Here is a 15454-nt window from a genome sequence, read left to right as displayed (position 1 = left end):
GAGCCGTGTGCAGGGGCACTGGTGGTGTGACTGGCCCAACCTTGGGTTGGGGTGCATGGACCCCTGAGGGTGTCCGGGAAGGCAGACCAGACACAGATGTCTCCCTTGGTCCTGGTGGCAGGACCTAGCAGAGTTAAGCCATCCTGTCCCAGGATGTAGCTCGGGCAAGCACAGGAGCCAGCCCCTACCCCCCTCCCCAACACACACACACACACACACACACACACACGGCAGGTTTTCTCAGGATAGCATTTGCCACGTGAGCAGTTGAGGGTGTGCAGGGGTGGGAACCAGTGTGTGTAGGAAACCCCTGACCCCAGGTCCTAAAGAGCAGAAGTTGTAGCTGCTAGTGTTTAAAAAAAAAAAAATGAGTCTTTTAACAGGCAACATGGGTCTGATAGGAGACAGGTACAGGCCCCAAAATTTGCCCACCAGATAAGTGCTTTGGCCTGAGCTGGGCAGTTTTGGGTAGGGGCCCACAGGTTCCACCAGTCTGGAGGAGGGCCTACCATACACCACCGTGCTTCCAGGTGGAGAGGGTACCCGGCAGGGCAAGGGGTGGTTTCTTTTGACAAGGCTGAGAGCTACATCCCACTGAGGGCTGCACTAGAGGTAGGGGAAGGTTGGTGTGTCCATAGGGCCTTGGGATGGCCAGCTAAGGGCCAAGACCCTGCCTGCCCATCCTGATCTGGGGCTCGGGGAGAGGTGGGCCCTGTGTGCCAGGAGTCCAAGTAGCTCAGGTGTCTGAGAGCGGCCGGCCAGCCTCTGGGTGCTTCCTGCTGTCTGCACCCCCTCTGTGGTCAGCAGAGGCCTGCTGGTGTCCACCTTTGAAGTTCTGGGAGTCTGGTGAGGAAGAAGGACCCCTAGCTGCTGGGTGTCCAGGGGGGTAGGCCCAGGGAAGGGAGTCTGAGTGGCCACGGCGTCACGCCTGGCTGAGGTGGTGGGCTTTGGCAGAGGGCACCTGCCCCACCCTAAAGACCACCTCCCACCAAGGGCCATCAGAGGCCTGGGCCAGTCCCCTTGCGGAACAGAAAGGCAGATGACACAGCAGAGCTTAACAGGCTTCTGCCTGCCCCCAGGCAAGCCTGTGCCCCTCCCGCAGCCCTGTCTTCTCCGGACACACACTTACTCCAGGAGGTGCTGCTCGGGGCCATGGAGGACAGGAGCACCGTACAGTAGTTGATCTAGAGGAGGGAGAACATCCAGGGAATCCCCGGGGCCCCTGCTAGCCTATGACCCTCCCCTTTGGGGTCTGTACTCGAGGGAATGGGCGTGAGAGCAAGGCTGCAGGTGTGGACAGTGAGGGATCACTTAACGGGGGCAGGTACAGCTCCTGCACCCCCCAGGGCCTCTCCCTACACTGCCTCCTGAGTCCAAGCCTGACTGTGGACCTGTTAGTTGGGGTGCAGGGCTATGGGTGAGGGCCCCAGGTCAGAGGAGCATGAGGTTGGCCTGCCTACCTGTGACTCCAAACGCTTGATGCGCTTTTCTTGCTCTCTCAGGCCCCCGAGGTACTGGGCTACAGAGTCCACCCTGTAGCAGAAGCTGGTTGGCATGGGGTGCTCTCCATTTGGGCAATCTCTCCATCCTTCCTTTCCCTGGTCACCCAGGCCCTTTGAGTGGGTTTGGGATCACTGAGGCCTCTCTGCATGGAGTGGTCTGCCCTTGCCCGTCATCCCCAGATCAGGGTACAGAGCCTTTCTGCCCTCCCTGGGAGTGTGATGGGCTAAGGGGTTGCCAGTGAGGGCAGGGGATGAGGGCAGGCAGGAGCCGCAGGCCTGATGGGACAGTGGGCACAGACCGTTTTAGGGGGACCCAGGGGCAGAGGCAGGGGGGAATTTGTTCAGGAGGCCGCAGAGCAAGGAGGGGCCCCCCTGCCCCTCTCAGCTTCGGCCACCCCCACTCGGACCTGTGGCTGGACCTGTGACTGGCAGGGAGGGCCACGCCAGCTTTAAGCCGCCCGCCGCCCAGCAGTGATGATGGCAGGGGTCTCGGAGGGGCTCTCACAACCTCAGGCGCCCCACTCGGGGTCTGGCCCTCCCTCAGCAGGCACCTCACCCGCCCTCCTTGCCAGCCCCTCTTGGCGGCCTGTGGGGTGGGGGACGCAGTCCCCGGTCTCCAGGCCAGGGGGTGGGGGCTCCAGGGCGCCCGTAAAGCCCCTGTGTACCTGTGGGCTGTTTTTCGTAGCACCTCCTCCTTGCTGTCCTTCCTCTGCTTCTCCAGCTTGCTCAGGTAGTTCTCTTTCTGGACCGCCTCCCAGGTGACCATCTTCTGGTCCAGGGGCTCCGGCAAGTCTCTCTCTGGGAAGCCGGGGTAGCCACAGGCTTGGCTGGAGCCAGGTGGGCCCCAGGGCCAGGGGAGCCCAGGCTGTGCCCAGCGGGTATCCGGCCCCAGGAGCCCTGGCACCAGCGAGGCCCACCCCCGGCCCTACCGGTTACTGTGCACAGGCCCTGGGGATGAGGTGGAGGGAGGGCAGGGGGCGCAGCCCGTGTCAGCTGCTCTGGGCCTTGGGGGCTGAGGAGGGGACCCGGGCCTCTGCCCACCTGGCACCTCGCCCATCCCCCTGCACGCGGCCTGCCCTGTGGCCTCACCCAGGTGCACCCGCTTCTGCTCAGCCCCCTTCTGGAAGACCCTCTTGATCACCAGGCTCAGGTGGCTGAGGAGGATGAAGGGTGGCGCCAGGGCGGGGCGCTCGTGGTACTCCACGATGAGGTGGTAGCGCTGGAACTTCCAGAACATGTCGGCATTGCCCTGCACGACCTGGAATGTGTAGCTGTGGGGCAGGCGTGTGGGCGGCGGTGAACACACAAGCACCCCGTGTGCTCCCATCCTGGTCCCTCTGCGGCCGCAGACTGCTCCTGGGGCCGTGGGGTCCTCGTGGACAGAGCTCCCCACCTCTTCTCCTGTGATTGCCTCTGGCCGCTCATCTCGCTTGCGGGGTGTGTATGGAAGGGGGTTCACTCTGCCCTCCGCTCTCCTGGACAGCCCAGGCTTCCCAGTGCAAACCTGCCCTGGCAGCCGGCCCCCACTGCAACCCTTCCCCACACCTGTCCTTCACTGCATCACCCTCCTCCAGCTCTGCCAGTTTGGGGTGACACCCTACCTCCAGGCCTCTCCCCACATAAGCCCCAGACCCTTGGGGGCAGAGAGGCACTTGCAGCCCCGGGTCTGGAGGGCTGGGGCCCAGGGGCCACCGGGACCACCCACAAGTAGAGGGAGAACAGGGCTTGGGCCACCTGAACATGGCAATCAGCAGGTTCATGAGCAGCACGTTGGTGACCAGCAGGAAGGTGACCAGCAGGAGGATGACCAGCCAGTTGGCGTAGAGGTTAGGGCAGGACGGGGAGCCCTCGTGCAGTCGGGGGTGCAGGGAGCAGTTCACACGGGATTCTGAAACAAGTGGCATTGGGGGGACACCTTGTATGACACTGTTAGATCTTGAGAGCTTGGTCCTAGGGTTGAGGCCATCCAGGCTCTGAGGGCACGGGCTGCGTGGCCCACCTGTCCTGGCTGGCTGGGGATTAGTTGGCTTAGCACTGAAAGTTCCTGTCTTAGGACACCCCAGTCCTAGCACACCAGGCCCATGGTCAGTCTGTGGGCACTGGTCCCATGTTCCCCTCCTCCTGACCGCAGTCTCACCTAGGGCCACAGGTTCTGGAGGCAGAGCAGCTCTACCCCCACTGTACCCACGGTCCTGGAAAATTCTTGGAACCTCCACTGGCTTCAGCCCACATGAGGGCCGCCTTGGAGATACATACACCCTCTGGTAGGCCACACACACAGTAGGTAAGGCACGCACTGGGCTGTGTCCCCAGGAGCAGCAAGGGTATTGTCAGCAACGGCCTCACAGCACAGGGGCCTGGCCTCGGGGGCACAGGGCCTGATGCGGAGCCTCTGGCAGGTGGGTGGGTGATGTGGGCCTGCGGTCCTGCAGGGTCCTCCAGGAGGGCAGAGGCTCTGGGGTGTGGGGCTGGCCTTGTGACGGGGAGGGGTGGACCAGGGCAGCCCCTGGTCCAGACCATCCCAAAGCAGAGGCTGGCCCCTGCCTGCTTTGCAGTCCCACACCTCAGTTTCTCTCCTGGGGCCCAAAGTCTGGGGGCCCTGTGACCAACAAAGATCAGCCTGGAGCTGCCCCTGGGCTGTAGGGCCTGGGGGCTGGCCGCAGAGACCCCCATCTCGGCTAGCTCCTGGCTGGGGCCTCACATGGCCCCAAAAGGCCCCTCCCAAAGGCCCCATGTCTGGGTGTTCTAAAAGGAGACTAAACTGGACCCCATCTGGCTGTACCCTGAAGTTCAGGTCCCACTCCCAGCTGCCTCAGAGGCACTGCCCCTCCCCGGGGCCGTGTGCTGACCATCGATCTCGTCCAGTGGGATTTGCCCGAAGATCTGCAGGTAGGGCCGGTAGAGCACGCGGCGGAAGACCCACTCCAGGCGGCCGTCGTGGGGGTGCAGCAGGGCCTGTGTGGTCACGCCGTAGGCCACAAGCCACACGCTCAGGAAGAAGAGGAAGAAAAAGACGTCCTTCATCTCCCGGGGGCGGGGGGCGGGGAGGGGAAGAGAGGAGAGTGTCAGTGGTCATCGGGCTGGGGGGCGCCATCTCGCCAGCCGCCGGGGGCCAGGGCAGGCCAGGTGCGGCAGGGGCTCACCATGCGCTCCACGATGATGATCTTGGGGCCCAGCTGCTTGTGGATGGCAAAGATGTGGATGAGTCGGAGCGTGAACACCATGAAGTCAACAGCGAGCACTGTGCGACCCGCCTCAAACACCGAGGGCACCATCCTGGGGGAGGGTGGGGGGTTGGATGGGCTGCTAGTGCCCACAGACGAGAAGGAGCTTCCTCCTGTGTGAGGACACACAGCATGGGGGCCAGACAAGCTGGGATTTCTGAGGCCTTCTGCGGCTTCATGTGCAGGTGGCCCGGCCCACTAGCCCAACTGAGGTGTCCCCCATCAGGCATCTGGGCCCCACAGACCTGCAGGTGACACCGACAATGAACAGGAAGATGGCCACCATGTCACACTTGTTCCAGTTATCCTCCACATAGAGTGTGAACTTCTTCACCAGATGTGTATCCTCATTTGTGAAGAATCCCTGGCAGAGGGGCAGGCAGTCCGTTGACGGCTCATGGGAGACAGCCCTGCCCTGCCCAGCCCAACCCAACCCAGGCTGGGGTCAGTGGGGATCATGGCTCAGGCTGGAGCTGGGATCAGGCTCAGCCTGGGGCAGGGATCAGGGCTCAGCCTTCAGCTGAGATCATGGCTCAGCCTGGAGCTGAGATCAGGCTCAGCCTGGAGCAGGGATCAGGGCTCAGCCTGGAGCTGGGATCAGGGCTCAGCCTGGAGCAGGGATCAGGGCTCAGCCTTCAGCTGAGATCAGGGCTCAGCCTGGAGCGGGGATCAGGGCTCAGCCTTCAGCTGAGATCAGGGCTCCTTGAGCTGGGCCCTCCACTGACCTGCCGGATCTCTTCCAACACCAGCGTAAAGACCCAGAAGTAGAGGGTGACCTCGGGCCCAGACGGCCCCTGAGGAGGCGGCCTGAAGTCCACCAGCAGGACGTAGGTGAACAGGAAGAGGAACGCAAAGTACATGACCACGTTCCCCAGGAACACGGTCACGGGCGCGCCCCAGAACATCCGCCAGCGCGTGAGCAGGAAGGCAGCACGAGGCCCTTGGTCACTCTTGGCCCCTGGTGCCTCCGCCAAGTCCTCCGGCCTGCAGCACAAGGACAGCACAGCCGACAGTGAAGCAGGGCAGGGGTCCCCCCGGAGCAGGTGCGGCCCCCGTCCTGCCTGCCCCACGGCCTCACCGGCTGCCCGGGCCGCAGAGCAGGCTCTTCTCTGAGTCCAGGCTGTCCAGCTCTTGCAGGTCCCGGGGGCCTGTCCGCGGCGGAGTCTCCTCACTGCAAGCACAGGGGACCCTCGGCACCCGCGGGAAGGGCACTGGAGGTGCCTGCGGAGCCCCAAGCACCAGCCACCCAAGGAAGCGCTGGGCGCGCTGAGCGGGGCCCGCACAGATGCTGGATGCGGGAGCCATGGACACATGCCACCGCCGGCACCGCGAAGCCCAGGGCCCCCCCGCGGCTGGCAAGCCGGCAGCCTCCTGCGCCCAACAGACCTGAAGGTGATGAGGTTGGTGTAGATGAGGGCCGGGCAGAGGAAGGCACACAGCAGCCGCAGGATGGGCGTCCCCGAAGCCATGTCCCCCCACCAGATCCTGGTCAGGAAAGCCTGAAGCAGAGGCACAGCCGCTGGCCTCCCAGGCATCCCAGCGGGGAAGACCCCTTTACGGGGAGAGGCTGGGTTTGGGGGCGCAGGAGGGCCGTGCTGAGGCCGGAGGCAGACAGGGGGCTGGCCAGGGGCAAGGAGAAGGAAGCCAGGCGGGCGCCTCCCAGGAGTAGAGCCCCCCGCACCGCGCCCCCTGCCCCGCATGACCGGGCGCCTCCTATCTGCCCTCCCCGAAGCCAGAGGCTCACCTGCACCCCGTCGTGGGCAAAGAAGGCCTTGGTGTCGGCCTCGGTGGCCAAGTGCAGACAGGTGGTCCTGCTCCAGCAGCGGTTCCTGCGCACCAGCAGGGCGAACGCGCGGTCCTCGCTGTTGCTGTAGCACTCGGAGAAGAGGCCTGGCCCGGGCACCGGCCGCTGGCACCCACACTGCCGCGGCCCCAGGCTGCACCCGCCTCCCCGCCTGACCTGCTGGGGCCCTTCCTTCCCCTGCCAGTCACCCCAAATGCCCGACCGGCTGCAGGACCCGGGGTGTGCCCAAGGCCACGTCGGAGTTACCCGTCTGTCCGATGCTGGAATTTTAGGGTCCGCCTCCCCACTAGGAGGAGCCACAGACCCACAGGGGCGTCTGGTGGGCTGAGGGCCAGGCCAGTGGCTCACCCAGGGCCAGCTGCTCATACTTGGCCTCGCTCACGGTGCGGGTCACCTCGGCCCCCGTCTCCAGGTGCGACATCTCTCTGAGGATCTTGCAGGCGGCCAGAGCGGCGGCCACCCCCTCCTGGCCCTAGGAGGCAGGGTCTGAGGAGGCCACCTGCCTTCCCCCCCCACCGCCCGGTCCCCCAGGAGTCCGGGGCCAACGCACCATGGCCCAGAAGTAAGTGGCCATCTCGTGGCGGTTCTGCAGCACGGCCCAGAGGAACAGGTCCCGCCAGGGGTTCTCACTCCTTCGGCTCAGATCCAGCGGCCACTTCCGGCCCTCGGGCCGCCTGGCTGGTCCCCGCTCCTGGAGGACAGGCCCGTCAGTCTCCTGGTGGCCCAGCTGCGGCCCTCCCCGCCAGTGGACACTCACCTCCTGGTAGAGCCCGCGACAGGCGTCGTGCAGGAAGTCCTTGAGCAGACGCGAGACCTCGTGCAGGGAGAAGGCGGGCAGGCCCACGGGCGGCTCTCGGGCCTGCGGGGTGCCCAGGCCGGCCAGCGTCAGGCGGCCCTCCTCGTGCTTGCGCTGCAGCAGGTCGAAGAGCAGGCTCTTGGGGGGCGCGGCGCGATAGAGCTGCTGCAGCCGCCCGTACGTCAGGAAGTCCCCCACGTCAGCGCCGTTGTCCACGAAGAGCCGCACAAACTCCGGCTTGTTGCTCACCAGCGCGTCCATCATCACCTCTTCCAGGTCACAGGACTGGGGCCGCCACGGGACATGCCCAGGTGGGGGAGACGGGCAGAGTGAGCGGGAGCCAGTGCTCAGGGAGCCCCCCAGCTCCCGCGCCCCAGCCTGTCCCTCTGAGCGGCCACGAGGCCCCAGGCACTGGGCAGGCCCATCCCCCTGGGAGGCCTGAGTGAGGAGCCCCCAGCAGGTGCCTTGGGCTCCCTGTCACCCGCACAGCGAGCGGGGAAGGGCCCACCAGTGGCCCTCAGTGCGGTCCTCGCCCTGAGTCAGCGAGAAGCGAGGCCTGGAGGCATGAGCTGCCCGGCGGGTGGGCACCTTCCACTCCACGTCCCCGTTGAAGATCTCGCTCTTGGCGATGTCCACGCGGTCCCAGGCCACAGCCAGCTTGAGCTCGTCCAGGTAGTCTTGTGCCTCCTGGCTGTGGCTCTTGCAGGCTGCACAGAGCGGGCGGGAGGTGAGGAGGTTACGGTGAACCTGGGGCCATCAGGACTGGTGGGCACCAGGCCCGATGGGACAGGCGGCGGTCCCCCTGGCTAGGGGACGGCAGCCGGCTTCACACCCCCTGGACAATAGTGAGGGGCTCATGACATCGCAAGACTCCCAGGAGCCGGTGCTGGGGACCCTGGCAGGAGCGCCAGCCCCCGAGACCCCGATGGGACAGGTGAGCGGAGCAGGAGTGAGTGGACAGTCTGTCTGGATGAGCTTCCCCTCCCGCCAGGGTGGCCCGGCCCCAAACTGCCCCTCCGGGCCTGGGTCTGTCTGGCTCCCCCGAAGTCAGTCCCTTGGCACAAGAGCAAAAGGTATCGAGTGACAGCTGGACAGAAGGACAGCCCACGTGGTCGAGAGAGGAACACAGAGACAAATGCGGGTCCTGGCGTGGAGCATCCCTCAGCCTTAAAAAGGAACGAGGCACCCACAGGTGCTGCAGTGTGCGCGATCCTCAGAAACACCGGGCTGGGAGGAAGGAGCCGATGGACGCATGTTGTTGCCCAGTGATGGAAGGACCGACCCCATGCGGACACATCCGTCTGTCCAGAGGCAAGTCGGTGGATGCCAGGGTGCCTGACGGGTGCTGCCTTTGTCCGGGGCCATGAACACCATCCGGATTAGACAGTGGGGTGGCTGACAACTCGCAAATGGATTAAAAGCCACCGGATTGAACACTCGAAATAGTTTCTTAAATTACGGTAAAACCTGCCAACACAGGACCCTTTACGGATTTGCATGTCATCTCTATATGTCGTTCTAGTTATGCGTGTGGCTGGAAAAGCAAGTGCTGAGCTTTGCACACAGGCACACACATACACAGGCACATGCATATAGACACAGGCATTCACAAAGGCACACGCACACGAGCACGCACACACATATAGGCATGGGCGCTTACATGGGTACATGCACACACACGTGCACACATATAGGCACAGGCATTCACAGATGCACATGCATACACATATAGACAGGCATTCACACATGCACACGCACATGCACACACACATACATGCACAGGCACTCACGCATATACATAGAGGCAATCACACAGGCTCATGCACATGCACACACATATAGACACAGGCATTCACACAGGCGCACGCACACGAGCACACGCATAGGCACAGGCACTCACAGGTGCACATGTACACGCATATAGGCACAGGCACTTACATAGGTGAATGTACGTCCACACGTGCACGCACATAGATAGGCATAGGCACTCACACAGGTGCACAGACACATGCACGCCTATAGGGAGGCACAGGCACTCACACAGGTGCATGTACAGACACGCATGCATATAGGCCTGGCACTCATGCACACACACGTGTGCGTGCAAACTTAGCAGAGGGACACCGAGCCAGGGGTCCCGGCTGCTGACATTGCACCTGGGCGGTGGCCCTGCCTCACCTGCCAGACCCTGGAGGGTTAGATCCATGACAGGGCAGGGTGTGGGAAGCAGCCCCAGGCCAGGCACAGAGCCCAGGGCCATGGGGAGCAGCGGCCGGCCACCCCACCTCCGCCCAGGCCCTCACCTTTCACCAGCGCCTTCAGGATGACTGTGTCCAGCTCCTCGGAGCCCTCCTGCTCAAAGTCATGCACGGTGAGCAGGTGCGGGTGGGCGGTGATGTTCTGCAGCTGGGACACCAGGACAAAGGCCCTGAGGTGGCCCTGGGGGCAGGGGACAGGCCACGAGCCCCACATGGAGGGAGGCACGAGCTGGGCACATGGCGTGTGAGGCGGGTCCTGGCAAGTGTGCCAGCTCACTGTCCAGCGCACCCGGGCAGCGCCACCCTAGCCCTTTCCCTCGGGGGGCTTGCTCCGAGGGCCTGAGGCAGAGCCAGCTGGGAGGCTTTGTGGGGAGAGGGAGGAGCTGGCACCTTCTGCATGGGGCAGGGGCACAGAGGCACCTGCAGGGGTGTCCCCCAGGGCCAGCCCCACCCGGGAGGAGGGGACAGGGCCGGGAGGAGGGCCTTCGGCCCCTGCAGGCCCTGGGAGGCTCCTACCAGCTCCGTCCAGTGCACGATGTCCTCCCAGCAGAAATGTTCGCCTGGAAACTTCTCTTTAAACTGCTTCTCAGCCACCTGGGGCACTAGGAGGTGTGGCTGGTTCATCAGGGCAGCCAGCACGTCCGCGATGCCCCCCGAGCCCGCCAGGATCAGCCACGGGGCAGCGTGATCCACGGCCCTGGAAATCCTCTGAGGCGGCACGGTGGGGAGAGTGGACCCCACATCAGCTTGGGCGCCCTCCTGAGCCCACATGCCCACGTGCCAGAGGTGCCCCGTCCCAGGCCGGGCAGGGCCCTGCAGGCAGCTATAGTTAGATTGGGGGCTGCTGCCAGGCCCCCCCTCCCTTGCCCTACCTCCAGGGTGCTGGGGTCACCATTGACCAGCAGACAGAGGACAGGGATCTCGATGCTGCTGGTGCCTGCGGACAGAGCACCAGTGAGGTCTGCCCCGGTGCCCGGCAAGTGGAGACCCTGGCCTCCTCCCTGTGGGCCCCCCGGGCCTCAGACTATCCACCCACCACATTTTCTGGGCAGATGCTGGTCCAGGGGCTTTTGCTAGTGACGTGTGCGCTCCAGGCTGCATATCGCATACACATGCCCCTTCCCCCTGGGGACAAGGGCACCGTTCCACCCCCGCTGTCCAGGACGGCCACTCACGGCTACTTAAACTCCTCGGCCACACCAGCCACATTTAGGTCCCCCCCATCTATCCCCTCACGTCAGGAAGCTCTACTGGCCGCACTGCAGACCATCTGAGGCCCACAGAGGCAAACCAAGGAGGTAAAGGAGGGGCCTTGGCCGGTTTCATCCCCCAACCATAAATCAGAAATGAGACTTCCGAATGAGAAACTGGCTGGTGCTGGGGAGGCCAGGACCACCAGGCCCCTGGCTGGTCCCCTCTGGCTCCCGTCCTGATTGAATCTGAAGGACACGTCGGGGTGTGGGGGCCCTCCAGGCTCCAGCAGCCCAGAGCCCCGCGCCACCTACGTGGCTTAAACATGGCTTTGGTTGTGTTTTCATTTTAAAAGAACACTCAGTAAATATTTTATATTGCTCATAAATATCATAAGCAATTATATGTTTTGTGTATAAATTTTTGTTTCACACCAGGTATTTCTTAATAAATCTGGATTTCAAACCCACCCCTGGCAGCAGTGGCGCCTATTCCTCAGGTAACACTGCCCTCTGGTGGCAGCGTACCTCGTGGCCGGTATTGGGAAATGGGCCTCTCAAAACTTGCAAATCCATGTTCTCTCCAAAGCCCTGAGCCCACAGAAAGAGCCTCTGGGCAGGGGGGGTCCCTGTGCAAACACACCTGCGATACTCTCCCATGTGGCTGTGCCCCCACCAACCCGCTGGCAGCTGCCCAGCCCTGACGGCCTTAGCATCCCGGCCTCCGCACCCGGCAGTGCTGTGCCTTCAGCCTCAAGGGCCCTCCTCTGCCCACCTGGAGGTCCTGTCCCCCCCCACACACCCCTGCCCCCTCCCTGGGGCAAGCCTCACCCCCGTAGCCGGTTCTCTGCTCCGAGATGTGCTTCTCCAGCCTCAGCCGCAGCTGGGTCAGGCCGTCCCCCTCCTCGGGAGGCCCAGGCTCCACCAGGATGAAGTGGGCCTGGTTGTTGTCCAGGGAGCAGAGGGGGCCCTGGCTGCCGCCTTCGTCCGCCGGGTAGTGGACAGGGCTGTGCTCCTGGACAACCCCCAACCCCAAACACAGCGTGAGGCCTGGGCCAGGCTTCCTCCCTCCGCCTGTTCCCACCCCAGCCCAGGAAGAGGGAGGGGGAGAGGGAGGGGCGCAGCTGTGCCTGGGGCCCAGGGGCTGGGGGGCAGGGGGGGTGGGTCCTCGGGACAGAGCGGGTAGAAGCTCCCCTCGCTCACCACCCCGCCTCAGACAGACCCTGGGGTGGGAGTGGAGGCCACTGGGGGAGGGGTCAGGCCTCGGGGGATGCCCGGCACCTGTCCTGGGCAGGGCCTTGCTCTGTGCCCAGACCCACTGACCCCCGCAATGGACCCTGGGCAATGCTGCCACCTGCTGGCCGCCTGCGGGTCTGCCCCTCCTCCCTCCTCCTCTGCTTTCCCCTTCCTCCCCCTCCCCTCTCTCTTCCTCTTTCTCTCCTCCTAGGCTTTCCTTCCCTCCTCCCTCCTGCTTCCTTTCCTTCTTTCTCCCCCGCCCTCTGTCCCCTCTGTCCCTCCCCCTTCCTCTCCCCCTCCCCTCCCTCCTTCCCCTCCCCCTGCTCCCTCCACTCCCCCTCCCTTGCCCTGCTCCCCTGCCACAGCTTCACCTCAGTATCCCAACCCTTCAGGGTGCCCGCCTCCCTTCCCAGGCCCATGAGCCCCCAAGGCAGGGGCTGCTCTGTCCCCCACAGCCCTGGTATATGATGGCCCCCAGGATCTATTTGCCAAATATCCAGCAGGCAGCAGTGGGGGGCTGCAGTCAGCCTTCTAGGCTGCTCCCCAGGAGTATGTGGCTTCCCAGGGGAACCTCCCTCCCACCCTGGGGTGGGTGACACTTGGGGACCGTGAGTCTCCCTGTTTCCTGAGTCCACCTCGCCCCAGATGCTCACCCGGGCATCGTCTAGAAGCTGGCGGTGCAGGACGCGGCCCAGCGAGGCAAGGCCAATGGCCACCACTCGGGCTCTGGTGGACGTGCTGGCCAGCGAGTGGTCGCGCACCGCCTGTCCAATGTAGCGGGCGAGGCCCACGCGGAGCCCGCTGGTCAGGATCCAGGCCCCTGCGGCAGGGAGCTCTGTGTGCCCGAGGTCCCCGAGGTCCCACTGCCCCCAGCTGGCAGGCCCGGGGCCCCAGGCCCGTGGAGCCGCGGCACCTCTCGGGCCTGTGGGTGTCAGCTGGGAGTGGGCCCCGGGGGCCACCCTGGACAGTGGGCCACTGCTCTGTCCCGTGGTCTGAGCTGGACCAGAGCCTGGGAGGGTTTCTCCCAATCATGAGGCCCTCAGCCTGGGGGGTATGTCAGCTTTTCCTTTGCTGTCCAACGATCACCGCTGCAGTGAGGGGGCTGGGAAACCCCACGTCCCGCCCTGGCCTTCCTGCTGGCTCGGCCGCCCCAACACAAGCCCGGTGCTCGGGTTCTGACCCCAGGACCGTCCAGCCAGACGCTGCCCGGAGGGAGGCGGAGAGGACAACGGGGCCACTGCAGGCACGGGTGCAGACAGAGCCGCCGCCCCCAGGGTGTCTGGCCGAGGCCAGTGGGGTGAGCCCGCACCTCCTGGGGGACCTCAGCCCCCCCCCCCCACCTCCCTAGGAGCTGCTCCCACTGCAGGGAGCTTCAGGGTCAGCGGGCGGGTGCTCCACTCCCCAGGGGGCATGGCAGGGTCCTGGGGCCCCGGTGGGGCCTCACCTGTGCTCTGAGCCGCCTTCACGAGCCCCTTGCGCAGCACGTCCCGCAGCCAGGACTTCATGGCAAACGACCGCTCCTCACCCACCAGGGACACCACCAGGTTGGGAGTTGGCAGGTGCCACTCAGCCAGGAGGAGGTTAAAGAGCACAGAGGGGGCCACGTTGCTGGGCACCTTCACAAACTGCAGGGTAGGACGGTCTGTGGCCTCAGGGTACAGGGTGGGGGGACACTGGGCATGGGGGGCAGTGGCCTCAGGGTGCAAGGTGGGGCATGCCAGGCATGGGGCACCGGGGGGCACTGGGCGCGGGGCGGGGAGCTGCCAGCATTAGGAGAGAAGCTGAACCCTTTCTAGGGGCAGGTGGCAGCAGGAAGCCAGGGCTCAGATGGGTCCTGCCTTGACCTGCCCTGTGACCTGGGCGGCCCTGACTCGTGTCTGAGCCTTGCTTCCCTTTCCATGGGGGGTTAGGGGTGGACAGAGGAGGGGTCCTGGATGTGCCCTGTGGGGGCAGAGGACACTCTCAGCTCCGAACTTCTGCCGGCCTAGGGGCTCTGAACATGACCCCCAGAGTGAGCAGACACCGGGTGGGGGTGCGTAGAGTTAGGGGAGGCAGGAAGCGAGCACAGGAGTTGCAGCGAGCCCTCAGTGGTGGCCAAGGGGCACGGGGCGCGGGGAGGGCAGCCGCTTACCTTGCCATGCTTCTTCCCAGACCCTCCAAACTCGATCTCGCCCCGGCACAGGCCGGGCCCCGACCCGACCGCAGTAGCCGCGGGGCTGCCAGGACAGGTGCCCCCAGCATCCTGCATGAGGACCTTTCTGCAGGGACAGAACCCACGTGCTGAGGCCAGGGCTGCCTTCCCGAGGGAGCTCCCCCTGCTGCCACACTGGTGGGGATTGGGGGGCACTGACGCGGGGTCTGCCCAGTGCCCACCCCAGCAGCTAGCCCTGCCTGAGCCACGTCCACGCGGCCCCCTTCAGCAGCTGGCTGCAGGTGCAGGAGTCTCCTTCACCTCCCCTCCCCAGGTGGGTGCATCCCGGCCGCTCTACTTGGCTCCCTCCGGGTCCTGCTACTCACCCCGCCCTGGGCACCTCAAGCCGGCCACTCCCGTCACCACTCCTGCAGGGGCTTTGGTGGGGGATGTCCTAGAGAGCCAGAAAGTCTCATGGGCTTCCAGACATGCAGCCCCCCTGCCCCACACGCCCACTGGCCCAGGATGGGGATGGGCATCCCGGGTGTGCCTGGGCAGAGAGGGGACTGGCAGGTGAGGCAGTCGGGCAGGTGCACACAGCTCAGGTGCAGGGGACCGTGGGGGCCTGGGGAAGATTGCATGGGCATGGGGGAGACAGACCAGCCCCCCCTGCCAGGAGGCCTGGGGTAGGGGGAGGCATCCCACACAGGCTCTTCCCATCAAGTTTACTGCCCCTCCCTGGCCAGCTGCCAGGTTCGGTGCCCAGCACTGCGCCCCTGATTATCCCCGGCGGGTTGGGCACGTCAGCCCCACCCTACCCCACCCGCCAGGGACCGAGGGCTGGGGGCCCACAGCCAGCCCAGGTGATGAGGAGCTGGGTCCCAGTGGCCCACCTGGCTGCTAGCAGCCCCAGGTCTCCCCCAGCTGCCCTGCTCCAGCCAGTTCTCTTTGCATGCTCAGGGCAGGGGTGAGCCTGCAGGGCAGGGGTCTCCCCAGAGCCCAAGGGCCCTAGGTTCCAGGGCCCTCAAGAAGCCTTGCCCCTTCGACACCCACCCGGGTAAGCCCTGTGTCCCGGCCACCCTCGGCTCCAGGGCCACCTGTCCAGGCAGGCTGTGGGCAGATCCCCTCCCACTGAGCTGCGTCCACAGCTTCTCCACGGCACCCCCCGGCCCCGTGCCCCCCGCCTCCCTGCCCCCCACCCCAACCCCGATGGGAAGAGCCTTTGGTAAAATCCCCTTCCCCCATCAAGCCACCCTCTGTTTCTCAGGGAGGCGCCACCCATGTTCACAAGAGGGGACAGACGGAGATGGGCA

General features: G+C 65.0%; 1 protein-coding gene across 1 annotated transcript; it reads right to left on the bottom strand.

The window, feature by feature from the left end:
- Positions 1-235: 235 nt before the first annotated feature.
- Positions 236-13910, bottom strand: TRPM5 (transient receptor potential cation channel subfamily M member 5). The gene is made up of 23 exons (XM_072792029.1): positions 13899-13910; positions 13455-13683; positions 12664-12932; positions 11606-11789; positions 10457-10521; positions 10101-10292; positions 9630-9732; positions 7915-8033; positions 7081-7611; positions 6879-7002; positions 6471-6616; positions 6113-6225; positions 5805-5897; positions 5452-5710; positions 4972-5090; positions 4646-4778; positions 4352-4526; positions 3237-3390; positions 2592-2773; positions 2168-2300; positions 1461-1533; positions 1130-1184; positions 236-843 (listed from the first exon to the last, which is right to left on the bottom strand). Exons 1-23 carry the CDS (start codon positions 13908-13910, stop codon positions 737-739), a joined length of 3570 nt encoding a protein of 1189 aa, XP_072648130.1. The 3' UTR covers positions 236-736.
- Between the last annotated feature and the right edge of the window lie 1544 nt (positions 13911-15454).

This window comes from Canis lupus, chromosome 21 (genome assembly GCF_048164855.1).
Source record: "Canis lupus baileyi chromosome 21, mCanLup2.hap1, whole genome shotgun sequence".
Taxonomy (NCBI): Eukaryota; Metazoa; Chordata; class Mammalia; order Carnivora; family Canidae; genus Canis; species Canis lupus.
Note: the sequence above shows the minus strand (reverse complement) of the source record. Positions and strands in the feature narration are given on the sequence as shown.

Excerpts from the sequence above, each read along its gene's own strand:
- TRPM5 (XM_072792029.1), bottom strand. Across the intron at positions 7,612-7,914 it reads ACGGGGACGTGGAGTGGAAG|TCCTGTGACCTGGAAGAGGT; the intron begins GTGCCCACCCGC and ends TGGCGGCCCCAG. Across the intron at positions 3,391-4,351 it reads CCCACTGGACGAGATCGATG|AATCCCGTGTGAACTGCTCC; the intron begins GTCAGCACACGG and ends CACTTGTTTCAG.